This window comes from Monodon monoceros, unplaced genomic scaffold (assembly GCF_005190385.1).
Source record: "Monodon monoceros isolate NGI ecotype Baffin Bay Population unplaced genomic scaffold, NGI_Narwhal_1 Super_Scaffold_14, whole genome shotgun sequence".
NCBI lineage: Eukaryota > Metazoa > Chordata > Mammalia > Artiodactyla > Monodontidae > Monodon > Monodon monoceros.
The window spans coordinates 30,865,523-30,882,032 of NW_021703770.1; the positions used below are offsets into that span (position 1 = coordinate 30,865,523).

General features: G+C 42.6%; 1 protein-coding gene across 1 annotated transcript; it reads right to left on the reverse strand.

Annotated features, from left to right (window-relative positions):
- Positions 1–270: 270 nt before the first annotated feature.
- CTHRC1 (collagen triple helix repeat containing 1) lies at positions 271–12,556 on the reverse strand. The gene is made up of 4 exons (XM_029223022.1): positions 12,251–12,556; positions 7,007–7,228; positions 4,837–5,053; positions 271–807 (listed from the first exon to the last, which is right to left on the reverse strand). The coding sequence occupies exons 1-4, from the start codon at positions 12,524–12,526 to the stop codon at positions 665–667; spliced, it is 858 nt and encodes a 285-aa protein (XP_029078855.1). The 5' UTR covers positions 12,527–12,556; the 3' UTR covers positions 271–664.
- Between the last annotated feature and the right edge of the window lie 3,954 nt (positions 12,557–16,510).

The window sequence follows — 16,510 nt, forward strand, 5'->3', positions numbered from 1 at the left end:
TTAGTTTCCCTACCAAATGGTAAGCAATTTGAGACCAGAGTCCCCGTCTTTTTACTCTTTGTTAAATTAAGATAAAATTTCTCAAGTGCTAGTGCATTTCCTGACACATAAATATCACTTTCTCTTTGAATCCCTCAAAATATGGAACAGGACTATTGTACTAAAAAAACATGATTGTCAAACGGATAAATACAAAATCAGGTTTATCCTCAACTCTCCAGATATAAAGTACCAGAAACCCTGATTTTAGTGGCAATTACGTTACAGATATTAAGGTTGTTTGAGATAAGTTTTATTTCACAGATATTAAACAATTCTGAACATTTACAACTTATACAAAGACTGGTAGCTTTTATATTTTAAAAAGTGCTACACTAAGAGAACAGGAAAGAAACGGAGACCACAATAACATTCCAAATTATAGGTTCAGGGAATGGGAATATGAAGAAAGTATTTTAATCTTCTACAAAATCCCAAAACCAGTTTTGATGGGAGGAAAATGAATACTGGATCTAAAAACAGTGTGAAATCACACTTTGGTCTGTAAACACATTTAATTTTGTTTTTTCATTCAGATGTACACATAAAAATTATATAAGGGGTCACAAAAATGAACCATTCAAAGGTATAATACAAGAGAGGTAGGGAACAAAAATGAAAGGATTTATTTTGGTAGCTCTTCAATAATGATACGAGACACTGAATTCCACCCCGTAGAGGCATCTCCTTTCGGGTAATCTGAGCAAGTTCCAACCCAGATAGCAATGTCCACTAGTCCGGCACCAATTCCTTCACAGAGTCCTTCCACTGCAAAACAAGGTGAGAATTACAAATCTCTATAGAACAAAAAGCAAAAACCTTTAGCTCAACTGTATTACTTCAGCAAGCTAGGTTAAATCTACTTAATGTACAGGGAATTAAAAATGCTAATACTTAATAAAGGTCTCATAAAGATAAGTTCTCTTTTTCTTAGCACATAAATATTTTTTAAAGATGTATACATATCCATTCTGTGAAATAAGCTTCACGGGGAATTTTCTTAGAGGTTTTAATCATAAAGGGAGACTTTGTTTAGTTATAGAGATGACCTAAAACAAAAAAAAAGCAATTTATCTGACTAAACAAAGGAAGCCTACACTTTTGTTTTTTTCTTTTTGTGGTACTCGGGCTTCTCACTGTTGTGGCCTCTCCCGTTGCGGAGCACAGGCTCCGGATGCGCAGGCCCAGCGGCCACGGCTCACAGGCCCAGCCGCTCCGCGGCATGTGGGATCTTCCCGGACCGGGGCACGAACCCGTGTCCCCTGCATCGGCAGGTGGACTCTCAACCACTGCGCCACCAGGGAAGCCCAGGAAGCCTACACTTTTAAAAGCCAAGACTTTGACGTGATCTATAAGTCTTTTTTAAAGAAAGCCCTTTCCAACACTTACCTGTATACACTTGATGGTATTCAACTAGAAAAAAAAAAAAAAGGGCTTTTATAACATTAAAAGTAATTCTAACGTAATCATTATATCAGTCCTTCAATCTGGAATTTCCTCACCATGAAAAAAAACAAAAAACTAAGTAAATCCTGTTTTTCCTCTGTGTTTTTATTCTTTGTAAACACGTGCCTTTTCACAGGTCCTCTCAACTTTCACATACTAATATATATAAGTTGCATTCCTTATCAAGGCTCTTCTCCAACATTAAAAAATTCCCCCAGGGGCTTCCCTGGTGGCGCAGTGGTTGAGAATCTGCCTGCCAATGCAGGGGACATGGGTTCGAGCCCTGGTCTAGGAAGATCCCACACGCCGCGGAGCAGCTAGGCCCATGAGCCACAACTACTGAGCCTGCGCGTCTGAAGCCTGTGTTCCTCAACAAGCAAGGCCGCGATAGTGAGAGGCCCGCGCACTGCGATGAAGACTGGCCCCTGCTTGCCTCAACTAGAGAAAGCCCTCGCACAGAAATGAAAACCCAACACAGCCAAAAATAAATATAAAAATAAATTAATTAATTTTTAAAAAAAGACCTAAAGAAGAAATACATGGTTAATATCCTAAAAAATAAAAATTCCCCTAGTGTTGATTTTAATAGGCAAAAGGTACAACCCCTTTGACGTCTGTGTCAGGGGGAAAATGTTGGCAGATTGGCACATTCTTTAAGAAAACCGGTTCTTACATATAAGTAGGGTAGGGATGACCACATGTGACTGGTTAGTTTTCCTATCTGGTTAAGGTTAGTGCATTTGAACCGAGCCAGGGGTTGCAGGCCTAAAGCAATCTGCTTCCACCAGCTGTGACATCAGTGAATTGAAGGCAAGTCCCTCTGAATCCGGGGACCTGTGACTGGTTCAGGTCCCTTTCAAAGTTGGGAGAACTAAGCTGTGCGTGCCCACAGTCCCATTTAATCTAGAATTCTCAGTATCATGCCAGGTGAGAAAGCCTAGAAATCCTCATGTTCTCCCAAGGTCTTGACATCCACGGTCTAAAAATTTGTTCACTTCATCCCATAGGAGGTCAGACAAGTTTGCATTTAGTGTCAGCCTCACACGGGGAGAGTCAAGTGGTCACTTTATGGTCTTTAACAAATGAAATAATGTTTTTTGAATGAATGAACATTTTCACTGTGATAAGGTAGTATTGCAGCTTATTAAACACCTAAACTATGTTGGATTAGGGGTTCTCAACCTGTTTTCCTCCTAGATCCAGGTAAGAAGATGACATCCTAATGTATATCAAACTCCCATGGACATATCCAAGGCTTAACGTCATCCTCTGATGTGCAAACTGTAAGTGCATCCCTTTCCTTTCCCTCAAGAAAGAGTACCAGCATGCAAGGGAATTTATTATAGAGGTAACATTTAACTCATCTTAAGACAAAAACTGTTATGAATAACAAATTACTTCTGACATTCTACCCAACTGATCACACCAAATAAGTTTCCACAACATGGTTGGGAAATGCTATGTTAAATAATTTACAAAGTATATGTATGTATAGGTCACAGTTCCTAGGCCTGAGAGCTTCTATTATAGCAAGATATTAACACACACATTTAAAGATACTACAATAGAAAGTAAGTTGCTTATATCAACTACTATTTAAACACATATCATTTCCTAGTCAAATTTTGTATTTTATACCCAGATTTTAAAAATTTTAGTGACTGCTTCTCAGATGGAAAGCACCTCTTTGTTTACAGCACAGAACTTAGTGAAGAGGCTTTTTCATCTGATCAAACCTTGTCTTGGGAGACAAGAGAGCAGGGCTCTGGTTTCTGCTCTCCAGGACACTGAGCCTACTGTTCAGGGTAAGATACTTTATTTCCCTGGACCTCCTCTATGTGCAGAGAGAAGGGGTTAAAGTATCTTCTTTACATCTTGAGGATATTGTGGGGATCTGAGGAAGAAAATGGAAGGGATGCCCTTGATTTCTTAGGGATAAATGTGCTCTATTAATTTGGGGGATCAGTATCTGACTTGATCCCTAAGAATGCTGAAATATTTCTTCTGGTTAGTAGTGAGGGGATCTCTTCTCTTCCCTCTGACATTTTTAAGTACAAGATTCGTGAGAAATCCTTTCAAGAGATCAGGGAAATGAAGCTATCGCTATGGACACCTTGTGATTCTCTCGGCATGTGTTGTTACGGTGTGCCACACTCCCAGCTCCTGCCACACAGCAGCTCAAGAAAGCAAAATAGCTGGCAGCCAAATACTCATAGTGGTGTGTTTGGGTGATGACATTAATAGGTAGTTTTTTCCCCTTCTACTTTTGGTAGCTTCTAAACTCTTTCAATGAACCTTAAAATATAGCAAAACAAACCCCCCAAAACTCAACAAAAACAAAACAAAAAACCCAATAGTTTTGGGTTTTTTTGGCCACGCACAGCATGAGGGATCTTCCCTGACCAGGGATGGAACCCGTGCCCCCTGCAGTGCGAGCGTAGAGTTTTAACCACTGGACCACCAGGGATGTCCAAGGTGTTTTTTTTTTTTTAACAGCTTAAGTGACCACTGGTTTAATCGAATGTCGTTTCTTTTATAGGAGGTAGAAGCAAACAGAGAATGCAGGAACCATATAGAAATGTTCTCTTCTACAAATGCAGCAGACTGTACCTACCTTTTTAAAGAACAAGGCAGAGAAATCAGCCTTCTTATCAATCTAAGCTAGTGGTTCTCAAGCTTGGCTGAACATTGAGATAACCAGGAGAGACTTTGTTTCTGCGGTACGCAGACCTCTCACTGTTGTGGCCTCTCCCGTTGAGGAGCACAGGCTCTGGACGAGCAGGCCCAGTGGCCATGGCTCACGGGCGCAGCTGCTCCGCAGCATGTGGGATCTTCCCAGACCGGGGCACGAACCCGTGTCCCCTGCATCAGCAGGCGGACTCTCAACCGCTATGCCACCAGGGAAGCCCCAGGAGAGACTTTGGAAGTTCCATTGCCTGGGGTGCAACCAGACCCATTAAGTCAGCCTACATGGAGGAGTGTTACCCAGGCACGGTGATTTTTTAAAGTTCCCCAGTTGAACACAAGGTACAGCTAAGGTTGAAAACCACTGCTCTACGGCATTATTGGCTATTTCGCCATTTCATCTAACTCAGTGATTTTCAACCTTGTGATCTTTAAAAAAATACAGCTGCTGGGGTCTTACCCCAAGATTCTGATTCAGTTGATCAGAGATGAGACCCAGGCATCCACATAGTTTTTAAAAGATCTATAAGAAATTCTGAAGTGCAACCAGGATTGAGAATTATGCACAGAAAGCTTGCTATGACCTACCATGATAGTGGACAGAAAACTAATCTTTGGTCTCTAAAGATCTGAGGCACAATTCTGTAATGTCCCCATTCTACGTACCAGAGGAAGTGCGATGAATATTAATTGTCGAATTCAGTTCAGGGCTTCCTTGGTCCAAATAAATTATGGCTTCAATAGGAAGAGGTCCTGAACATTCAGCTCCATTGAACGTGAAATACCAACGCTGACAGCATGCGCTTCTGCATTTTAACCGAAGCGAGCCACTGAACAAGACTCTTAGGGCGCTGTTCGAACGCATCTTTGTGAATGTACACTCCTGTCACAAACAGAGAAATAGGACTTAATTAGCATTTTCATTTTAATTAAAAAGATGCTTTCAAATTGTATTGTGCATTTTATTTAATGATCCTTTTCCCCAAACTGCATTTAAAAAGCTTAGCTTTTACAGAGGGAAAGCAGTTCTCTGCAAGATGGAAGAGACTCTGATATTAGAAACTCTAAGAAAATAGAATTATGGCTTTCTTAGAATTATTCACTCCATTGAGGGTATCTTTCAGTTTTTACCAAAAACAGCCAGTCTTCAGTATTTTAGACCAAAACAGTCTATGTATTTACTTTTCTTTTTATTCCAAAATTATTTCCTATGTTCTGGATACTACAGATACAACAGTAAACAACACAGAATCCCTGCCTAGCACTGCCCATATATATTACTTTGACCTGTTACTTTTTTTTTTTTAATATTTATTTATTTATTTGACTGCACTGGGTCTTAGTTGAGGCATGAGACATCTTCATTGCCTTGTGCGGGATCTTTTAGTTGCAGCATGCGGGATCTAGCTACCTGACCAGAGATTGAACCCAGGCCCCCTGCATTGGCAGCACGGAGTCTTAACCACTGGACCACCAGGGAAGTCCCTGACCTGTTTCTTTTTAAGCAACAGAAAACAGTATCAGGAGTAAAGCGTAGGTGGGGTTTTTAGTCTTTACCTACATGACACAATGATAAGACCCAGGTCTTTGCAAAATTTGTTTGTCTATTGGCTCACGGTCCTACTATCTTTTACCCGTAGAAGGCTCCCAAACCCATTCTGACCACTGCTAAAAGGAACTTTTGAAAACATATTGCATTAATAATCCAGAGTCCATAGGGCAAGTTTTTAGAGAGAACTCAGCCAGCAACTTTTGATGAACTATAAATAAGCAACCAGTCTATCAACGTCAGGTGTTTAAAGAAGTAGGCAACATTTTAACAAAATGCTTTCTAAGAAATCACATGTGAAAATATAACTGGTCACAGTCACCAAACTATGGAAGCTATATGGAAATTTGACCACACAGAAATCAAATCAAGACAGTCTCAAACATTTTTATAGATAATAGAGCAGACATTAAAGAGCTGAAAGAGGAGCAGGGATAATACACAGATTGCTACTTAGAACCTGAGAATTTTATGAAAATAAAATCTCTTCTATTTGCCTGGTGGTAGTAGTGGTTAATATCAAGGAATAATATATTGTGGATATAGAACCATGTACAGAGTTTGTCAACAAAAGAAGAAAGAGGCTTGAAATGGCACCAACTTCAACTCTGTGCCATCCCAGTGGACTTGCCAGTTACTTTGGAAGCAAACACTAATCAAAGTGACGCAGTCATTAATCCAAATGCATTGCCAGACAGGCTATTTTGAGTAATTTTTCTCCCTAAATATTACAGAATAATTTTAAATGGTCATTGTAGTGTATCTCTGGTCCATTCTACTTCGCTTAAGCTTAGCAATTTTAAGCTGGGTCTGCTACCCAGAATAAGGACAAATACCAATGGACTCCCCACCTCTAGATAATTCCAATCATGTGTTAATTTCTTGGATATTTCTTTCCACCTTTATATCTGGAGCCACAGCAGAATTTCTTAGACTAATTTAAAATCACTTTAGGACAAGATTGGAAAGTTGCTTACTTGTCCAACACAGACACCTATGCTCTCCCTTTTTGTTTCCATTAAAAAAAAAAAAGAGTAAGTTATTTTAAGTATTGTTAGGGTTAAAATAATATGGTGATATATTTATCTCAGAAATAGCTTTATAAAGTTAATTCTGAAATGTTATCAATGTTTTCACTAATTCTAAGTTAGAAGTCACACGGTACCCATTCCTTAATACTTTTTGTCTTTTAGTAAAAATAAAATAAAAGCACACTTAAAATTACCACTCAACTATGAAAGCCTTTAAGTTTTACTTCAACTTTAAAATAATTCAGACTTTACTTACCGCAATTTTTCCAAGGTCTATGCCATAATTCAGTGAACTCCACGAACACTGCTTATAGTTAGGCGTCCAGGGCTCCTCAAAGACTTCCCTCAGGCATTCCCCCTTTTCTCCTTTGAATCCATCTCGACCTGGGACCCCAGGGGTGCCAGGGATGCCATTGGTCCCAGGGCTCCCATCTCGCCCAGGCACCCCCGCGGGCCCTTGTAAGCACATGCCATTATACTGCATCAGAAAAAAGAACGGGGGAAAAACTCCCTTCACTTAAGATTCAAAGACTCAGTCTGATCAGAACTGCATTTATTTTGAGGCCTTGGAGTCAAGAATCCCTTCATACCACTTGCCCATGTTCCAGATGAGTTATTTTTTATATATAAAGAACCAATTTTTAAAGTCATTTCTAAAATATTGGGATTTCTTTCCTATTCTTTTTTTTGCAGACTTTACGCACACAAAGAAGAGAAAATGATTTCATTTGCTTGCTTTTTTCTACTGCTCATTAAAAGCATACATAAGTTTTAAATGGCTGTATTATAAGGTAGACATAATTTGATATACTGCTCTTTTCTTCTAACCCTACATATTGTAAAGAGACTTGGATTTCAGAATTATACTTTTACAATTTTATGCAAACACTGCACTATTTGGGGATCGTTATTTCTATTTTTTTCTATTGTTAACATTATTGTAAAGAAAATCTTTATCCACATAGCTTTTTTCTTCTTTTCAATTATTTCCCTAAGATAAATTCTCAGAGAGATAATTATAAAATGAAATCTTAACTCAATAGTTATCTTACACTGGCAATATCTCTAAGTTGGATAAGCACACCTGCTTCTCCTCCCTATTTTCATGTGGAGGAAGTGTTGGAACACTTCTGGCCTCCCACCCCACTCAGCCCTCCCCACCAAGAAGGGATAAATAATCTCATTGCAAGTGACCATTAGTCTTAAATAGGGTGGCAGTAATCTAACAAACTCTTAAGTGCTAGGATTATCTCTGTTTTCCTTGGGGTGGTGGTACAGTAGTATCACGTAGAAGTTGAGTGATAGATTCTAGAGTCATATACTCTGGATTTTAATCCTGGCTCCACCACTTATTAGCTATGTGAGATAGAGCAAGTTATTCAACATTTCAATGCCTGTTTCCTTAACTGAAATATGGGGGAAAATAATAAAGATTCTTACCTTGTAGGAGATTTAAGTGAGATAATACATAAAATGTACTAGAGCAGTACCTGGCACATAGTATAGTCAGCCATGATGATTCTCATTATTTCCTCAAGACCATGTGAGATAGTGGCCCAGAGCAAGTGTGTCCACTCCCTTGAGTGGACTAGGACTGGGGAAGAGAGCATTAGCAAACCTGCTGGCTAACACACATAGCCATAAGCCACACACAGCAATATAGTTGCATCGGTGGTAAAGCTGGATCTCCATCTGCCTAATTCTTGTGCCTGTCCCTGAATTGGTCCATTATTAGACCCTTCAAACCACACACCCAATTCATTTAAATTTTTACTTTAACAATCCCTATTTGTATAAATGATCTAACACTATCATTCTCTATAAATATACTGTCCAGTGAGAACAAAAAAAATCAAGATTCCTTATATATTAAAATAACTTCAAAGCTTTTTTTTAAACATCTTTATTGGAGTATAATTGCTTTACAATGTTGTGTTAGTTTCTGCTGTATGACAAAGTGAATCAGCTATATGTATACATATATCCCCATATCCCCTCGCTCTTGCATCTCCCTCCCACCCTCCCTATCCCACCCCTCTAGGTGGTCACAAAGCATGGAGCTGATCTCCCTATGCTATTCAGCTGCTTCTACTAGCTATCTATTTTACATTTGGTAGTGTATATATGTCCATGCCACTCTCTCACTTCGTCCCAACTTACCCCTCCCCTTCCCCGTGTCCTCAAGTCCATTCTCTACGTCTGCATCTTTATTCTTGTCCTGCTCCTAGGTTCATCAGAACCATTTTTTTTAATTTTTAGATTCCATATATATGTGTTAGCATACCGTTATTTGTTTTTTTCTTTCTGACTTACTTCACTCTGTATGACAGACTCTAGGTCCATCCACATCACTACAAATAATTCAATTTCATTTCCTTTTATGGCTGAGTAATATTCCATTGTATATATGTGCCACATCTTCTTTATCCATTCATCTGTTGCTGGACACTTAGGTTACTTCCATGTCCTGGCTATTGTAAATAGAGCTGCAATGAACATTTTGGTACATGACTCTTTTTGAATTATGGTTTTCTCAGGGTATATGCCCAGTAGTGGGACTGCTGGGTCGGATGGTAGTTCTATTTTTAGTTTTTTAAGGAACCTCCATACTGTTCTCCATAGTGGCTGTAACAATTTACATTCCCACCAACAGTGCAAGAGGGTTCCCTTTTCTCCACACCCTCTCCAGCATTTATTGTTTGTAGAGTTTTTGATGATGGCCATTCTGACCCGTGTGAGGTGATACCTCATTGTAATTTTGATTTGCATTTCTATAACAAAGCTTATTTTTTAATTTCACCATCTAGGATTGGATATGGTCATATTATTAAATTCAGTAATGACACTGCCTAGGAAAGATCCTTATGTATCTAATGTTTGCCAATCAATCTTCTCACAACACCAATTTGATCTTTATTTTGCTAAATGATTTTTTTTTTTTTTTTTTTTTGCGGTACGCGGGCCTCTCACTGCTGTGGTCTCTCCCGTTGCGGAGCACAGGCTCCGGACGCGCAGGCTCAGCGGCCATGGCTCACGGGCCCAGCCGCTCTGCGGCATGTGGGATCTTCCCGGACCGGGGCATGAACCCGTGTCCCCTGCATCGGCAGGCGGACTCTCAACCACTGCGCCACCAGGGAAGCCCTGCTAAATGATTTTTATGACTTTGACCAGTGCTATTTTCCTGACTTTAAGAAAAAAAAAAAAAAAAGACACTTCTATTTATTTGCTGCCAGAGAAATAATAAGAAACGTATTTAACAAAATTGCAAAAGTACTCAAAGACATGCTAAAGTATAAAACATTCTAGTTGGCTTTATTTTATACTTAATTTTCATTTTGGTAGATATACTTTAATTTTACTTGGTAGATTTAAATTTAGTAGATATACTTTAATTTTCATTTAGTAGATAGGTAACTTTCACTAACAGATATATGCAATGTTTACACAAAGATTTCAAGTGGGAAGGGAGAAACAATAAAACTTCTGGTATTCTTTGATTTTTTTTTCACTGTTATTCCCCTCAGAGCAAAGTTTTATTTTTCTATATATGAGCAGTTTTTAACGGGGACAATTTTGTCCCCCAGAGGATACCTGGCAATGTCTGGAGACATTTTTGGTTGTCACAGCTTGGGAGGGAGAGATTGCTATTGGCACCTAGTGGGTAGATGGCAGGGATGCTGCTAAGCATGCTACATGCACAGCACAGTCCCCATAACAAAGAATCATCTAGCCCCAAAAGTCAATTGTGCCATGGTTGAGAAATTTTATTCACCTTTTTATCTAAAAACTGCATTTCAGAGACCACATAATTTTACTGAATTCGATTCCACAGGTATCACATCTGCCTTCTTTCACTTCTTTCACTAACCCAGCACATGATTAGTATCAGGTAGGGGTTCCATAAATGTCTGTGGAAGGAACCCCTGTTTCTTTCACTGGCCACCAGGGGGCAGAGCTTGTTGCACGCTTGAAAGGAAGGCTTTGAAAGATCCTGTACAAAGAAGCTGCTTTATAGAATCCGTTGAAACCTTAATGACTGTGTGGATTCTTTTCCCCCAGCAAAACCAAATCCAATTACAGGATGCACCTGAGCCAGGCTGCACAATAAAGTTTTCCAAGTCGGGATAGAGTTGTGGGAAACCGCAGGTACTGTAAATCCTTGGAGGGAAAGAAAAAAAGTTGCTAGCTTTATAGGGAAAGGGGGTATTTTGTGTATCATAACGACAGATTCATAAAATGCAGACTGCACATGAACCACATTCATTTGGTACAGTTTTAAACAATTTAGGCACTAAAAATAGAACTGTAGCCCTGAACACACAGTCTGCTTTGTGGAGCAAAATTACATAGCACCACACCAAAAAGTGCAGTGTGGAACGGCAGGAATTTTTTTACAGAGCGTTTGAATCTGGCATAGAACTAGCTTCCAGGGAGCTTGGCTTATTAGCTCAGTTTACAATGGCAGCTTAACAAATTTGAAACAGTTTTTTATCAAAAAAATGCCCCCTCTTATGTCCTGCAACGCCTGTAACACTATATTTGTCTGCTTAAAGATTGAAGTTTATCATATACCAAGGAATATAGTGGTTTTGAAAGAATCACTCTTGCTCCAGGGTAGAGACCCACTCTGCCCTTCACTGGGTTTGTTGACTTTTAGAAGGAAAGAGCTTTAAGTAAACAGGCCTTCCCATAGATTACCCCTTCAGAAAGCACTTGGGCTATTTATTTGCTCTCCTGGTAACTGTCTTCTCCCCTTGGTTCGGCTGTGATGCTCCTACCTGGTGCTCACAGGCTGAAGACCCAGGGTGTCTGGAAGGGCTGCCCATCTGTCTAAACAGAACAGTGAAATGGGTCCTTGGAGGGTTAGTGCTGGGCCCCTTCATTTCCCCTTCTGATCGTAAACCCTCTGAACAATTCCTGGCCCAGCTGTGGTCGTCCAACAAAGTAAACTGCAGCCCATACTCCCTAGGAAGATGGCCCAACATGACTCACTGTCATCAAGTTACAAAGAGTTGGACGGATGTTGGGTGAGGATTGTTATTCTCTCCCGCTGGCAGACGTGGTCACCAGCCCCAACAAAGGACACGTTGCAAGTCCCTGGCCCAGGCCCACCCAGGAGATCAGTTAGCCCAGGGTGTCCCAGGCAGCTCCCTGGCCCACGTTCTAACCTACCCAAGCTCCCCATTCTACTCTCATTGCAGCCCTAACCCTCTCCATCCCTGCGGGGGGTGGGGGTCGGGAATCGATGGGGGCTCAGAGGTCAGAAATTATTGGGCGACTCTTTGTACTCTGGGGAGTCCCACACGACCCGCGGCGCATCTCTGGTTCACGATGGCCCTCTCATACCGGTCTACCTCGCCAGTTCCAGGACTCCACTACCCGCAAAGCCCAGGTCCTTCCTTCCCTGGAGACTCAGACAAAGCGGGACCCCCAGGCGCACGCTAGACATACCCCCCTCCCCCGTCCCCGCTCGGGGCTCTGTCCCGTCCACCGGACTCACCAGGTCCACCACCTCCCTCTGCCGGAGCACAGCCTTTTGCTTCCCCTTAGGGGTCTCGGAGGCGCTCGACGGCGCCTGCAGCTGCAGCAGCAGGAGCAGCAGGAGGCCGAGGAGCCGCTGCGGGGAGCCGGTGGCGGGGCCCTGGAGGCGCATGGCGCGCGGCGGCCCCGGGACGCGCGGAGCAGGCGAGGAGGAGGAGGAGGAGGAGACGACCCGGGAGCCGAGACGTGATCCCAGTCCGGCCCCGCCGCGCTCCGAGGCCACCGCCGGCTGCATCAATGCGCCTTTCAGCCGCACGCTTCCCTCCCGCCCCCCGGACACAGGAGTTTCCCTCCCGTCATAGGTCGGAGCCCTCACCCCGAGCCCGACGCGGGGCGGGCCGACAGCCGGGCCCGCCCCCTCCTGCGGCCGCTCTGCCCGCGCGGACCCTCGGGGGCTGTGCAGGCAGCTGGGATCAGCCCCCCTGAAGAGGCGGGGGAGGGGGTTGGGGTTGGGAGGGGTGGTGCGGATGCGGGTGGCCGTGTTTAGTGAACCACAGGTGGAGGCTTCGAGAACCAAGTGGAGACGGCACAGTTGAAGTGCGCATTGAAGAGGCCCGTGCCTTCACCTGGGTCCAGGAACACCTGGGTCAAACCCTGGCACCGTGGGCGAGCTCTTTTGAGAGATGACGTTTTTGGGGGGCGTAGGAAGGGCTGGGAAGGAGTCATAGATAGCATCAGGTTCTCCCAGGGGCCCATGACCCACACAATCACCTGCTTCACAGGGTGCTAATACAAAGCTCCAGGAACCACACAGTCTTTAACGCACACTCTCTGTCCTCTTGGCAGTACTGTGGAAGTTGATACCTCCTCTGCTTGCCCCATTTACAGACGGGGAAACTGAGGCTTGGGTGGTTAGGCAACATTCAGTGGTAGAAGTCCACTTTTGAGCAGTCATTCTTGACCTCTGATTGATAATTAGCTTTTTCTAACCCCCTCTGTCCTCCTTTGTCCATTCTGGAAGGAAGCATCCTCAGAGACCCAGGCCACCCACCAGCTAGGGTCAGGCTAGAGCAGGAGTTCCTTTATACACCACTAGCTGGAGTCAGGCAGGACAGGAGTCTTGCCACACCACAACCTCTTGGCAACCACAGAGGTTGCCAACAGAATGGTGATGATGCTGAGGTCAAATTCAGCGCAGCAGGGTTCTCTTTACAGACCCAGCAAGGTTCTGGGTAGTTATGGTGGGCGCAACAGATGGATATGAAAAAGAAGGAACAGTCTGGCAGGGGAGCAGTTAAGGGCAGTTCTAGGAGTGTTCACTCCTGGGCCAGTGCCTAAATCAGGTAAATTCCATTTCTGTTTGTCAGAAGAAACAAACATCCTAATGGGTTCTACAGCCAGGACTGGCTGCATAATATGTGGAGCCCGGTGCACATAAAAATTCAGGGTCCTTTGTTAAAAAATTATTAAGAATTTCAAGACAGTGTTAACAGAGAAATACAACAAGCATGGGACCTGCCTTAGTGCAGCCACACGGGCTGCTCACCCATGAAACCAGCCCTGTGTAAAGCTGAACAGGCTCCCAGCTGATGCCCTTTTGTAGCCAAACCAGTGTAGTGGCAGCAGTCTACAGGCTGGAGAGGAGAAGAGGGCACCACCAGAGTCTGTCTTCTATCCACAATTCTTGCTGCTGTTACTGCCGCCGCTACTACCACCCAGTGACTTCAGATGGTCCCTTTCTGTGTGAATTTGGGTCAAGATTAGCAATTAGCTAATCCTGTGTTAACATCCATGTGTTTTTAATCTACACATTCACATAGTTAATTAAGTTACACTGCAAGATAAGTAAACCAGATACTGTTATCTATATTTCAAAGATAATATATAATAATGTATAAGTGCTTTACAGCATACAGAGGGCTTTCATATACCCTGTCTCTCAGATCCTAAAATTATCATAAAAGTACTCCCACTATGGGTTTGATTAACTTCACTCTCTCTATGCTTACTTCTATACGTCTGTGGGTTTGCAAAGTCATTTTTCCTACTACCTCTGGAATTTGAGTTTTCTTGGTTTAAAACTTAGACCCATTCTACCATTATAGATTTTTAGTTTATATTGGGGATTATGGATTAAAGTCCTAGTTGCTATTTCCAGAGTGATCTTTCCTGAAGATTTCCAAATGTTCTACATATTTTCTGTTCAAATATTTAACTTTTTTTCCTATCGATTTTTTTTAATTAAAAAAAAATTTTTTTTTAATTTTTGGCTGTCTCACGTGGCATGCAGGATCTTGGTTCCTCAACTGGGGATAGAGCCTGTGCCCCCTGCAGTGGAAACACAGAGTCTTAACCACTGGACCACCAGGGAAGTCCCACTAGTGAACTATTAATGCATTTCTTATGTCATAAAAACGCCTTTTTTTATAGACTTTTTTTCATACAGTTAGTAACTTTTTTTTTAAATTTTATTTTTGGCTGCATTGGGTTTTTGTTGCTGCATGTGGGCTTTGTCTAGTTGCGGCGAGCGGGGGCTACTCTTTGCTGCGGTGTGCTGGCTTCTCATTGTGGTGGCTTCTCTTGTTGCAGAGCACGGGCTTTAGGCGTGCAGGCTTCAGTAGTTGTGGCTCGCGGGCTCTAGAGCGCAGGCTCAATAGTTGTGGCGCACAGCCCCAGCTGCTCCGCGGCATGTGGGATCATCCCAGACCAGGGCTCGAACCCGTGTCCCCTGCATTGGCAGGCAGATTCTCAACCACTGCACCACCAGGGAAGCCCCCTAGGTGTATCTTTGATGCATCAGTTGATGATAAACATTTCAAAGTATCACATAATCACCGCCTGTCAGTCCAAAATTTCATTTCAGCAGCATTTCTATCTTTGTAAACAGTATCTGTGCAATTATTTGATAATTTTTTCGTATCTTCTAAAAAAGTAGTGATAGTAATGATAAGAACTCTTAAACTTCGTATAGTTGAGATACATATAGAAATAAATGGGCTGAAAGTGCCAATTGTTTAGAATCAATGGGACACTTACTAGAATTAAGGTGGAAGGACTTTTGTATTAGTCAAGGTCAAGGTCTAGTCAGAGTAACATAAACCATGCTAGATATTTCAACCAGAGGAGATTTAATACAGGATATTGTATTGTATTTCCAGATGTTGGAAAGCCAGGATGCTGAGGTAAACCAGACAGTTACTGAAGGAAGCAGCTGCCACACCTAGGGCTGGAATCCAAAAGCGAAGAGTCTCTGGGGGAGGTCCTAGAAGGTAGAGCTTGGAAGAAGTCCCAACCCCAATTCTAGGGTGCCTAGTTGGTCCTTAGATTTCTGGCTGGAGCGCCGAATGCATAGTATTTGGACCACCAAGGAGGTCATGGGCAGCTGGTGCTGGTACCTCCGAGGGAGTATAACATGGCTGCTGCCAAGAGAAGCTGGAGGCTGAAGCTGGAGGCTAAAGCTCTGGCTATCCTCCGCTGAGTTACTTACTCAGTACTTTTACCTGGTACTTATAAAGTGCTCAATATACATTAGCTATTATTATTTTTATTATAAAAGTAGGGGATTCTGTATAAAATTAAAGGAAGCCTTGATTTAATAGATGACAACCTACAAAACAATTGTATCATTCAGGATCAAATTAGGACACAGAAACCACTCTGGGTATTTAAAACAGAAGGAATTTAATGTAGGAAGTTGACCACAAAGGCTAGAAGCTCAGCAGGGGACAGTGAAGCAACCCCAGACTGGTCATAGCTATAAGCTGCTACCACTCCTAAGCTGGAGAGACATAGGTGACCAGTCAAAGCTGGGATCATACTGGGCTTGTCCATTGGAAGCTGGAACCAAGGAAGAGATGAAGCCACTACCAGAGAGGGAAGATGATCAGTACTCTGGCTTCTCCCCTTTTGCCACCCTCCAATTTCTGATGGACCAGACCCAGCTAGAGGAAGAGAAAGGAAGGGAGGGAGGGAGGGAGAAGAAAGGAAAAGTAGTGATATTAATGATAAGAGCCTGGGAAACAGACAGAAGCCTGGAAACAGCCTGCAGAGGTCAGCCTCCTGGGATACAGAGCAGGGCAGGAGAAGCACAAAGAACGGTACTGAGGGCACACAGCACTGATAAGTCCTGAAACGGGGGACTGAATTCCTCCCTCCACTGGCTCAAGTTCACACATGCACACACAGTCAGCAATAAAATCCAACAGTGTAGTGGCTTCATCTACATTCCTAAATCCCTAGATTACCAGACTGTTCAAATCGGTATTAAATGGTTAATCTA

Bases quoted from the DNA above. Each gene is read 5' to 3' on its own strand.
- CTHRC1 (XM_029223022.1), bottom strand. From the start codon at position 12,526: ATGCAGCCGGCGGTGGCCTCGGAGCGCGGCGGGGCCGGACTGGGATCA. The intron at 7,229-12,250 runs GTGAGTCCGGTG...TTTCTGATGCAG, and splicing joins AGAGGGAGGTGGTGGACCTG to TATAATGGCATGTGCTTACA. The intron at 5,054-7,006 runs GTAAGTAAAGTC...TGTTTGTGACAG, and splicing joins TAGACCTTGGAAAAATTGCG to GAGTGTACATTCACAAAGAT.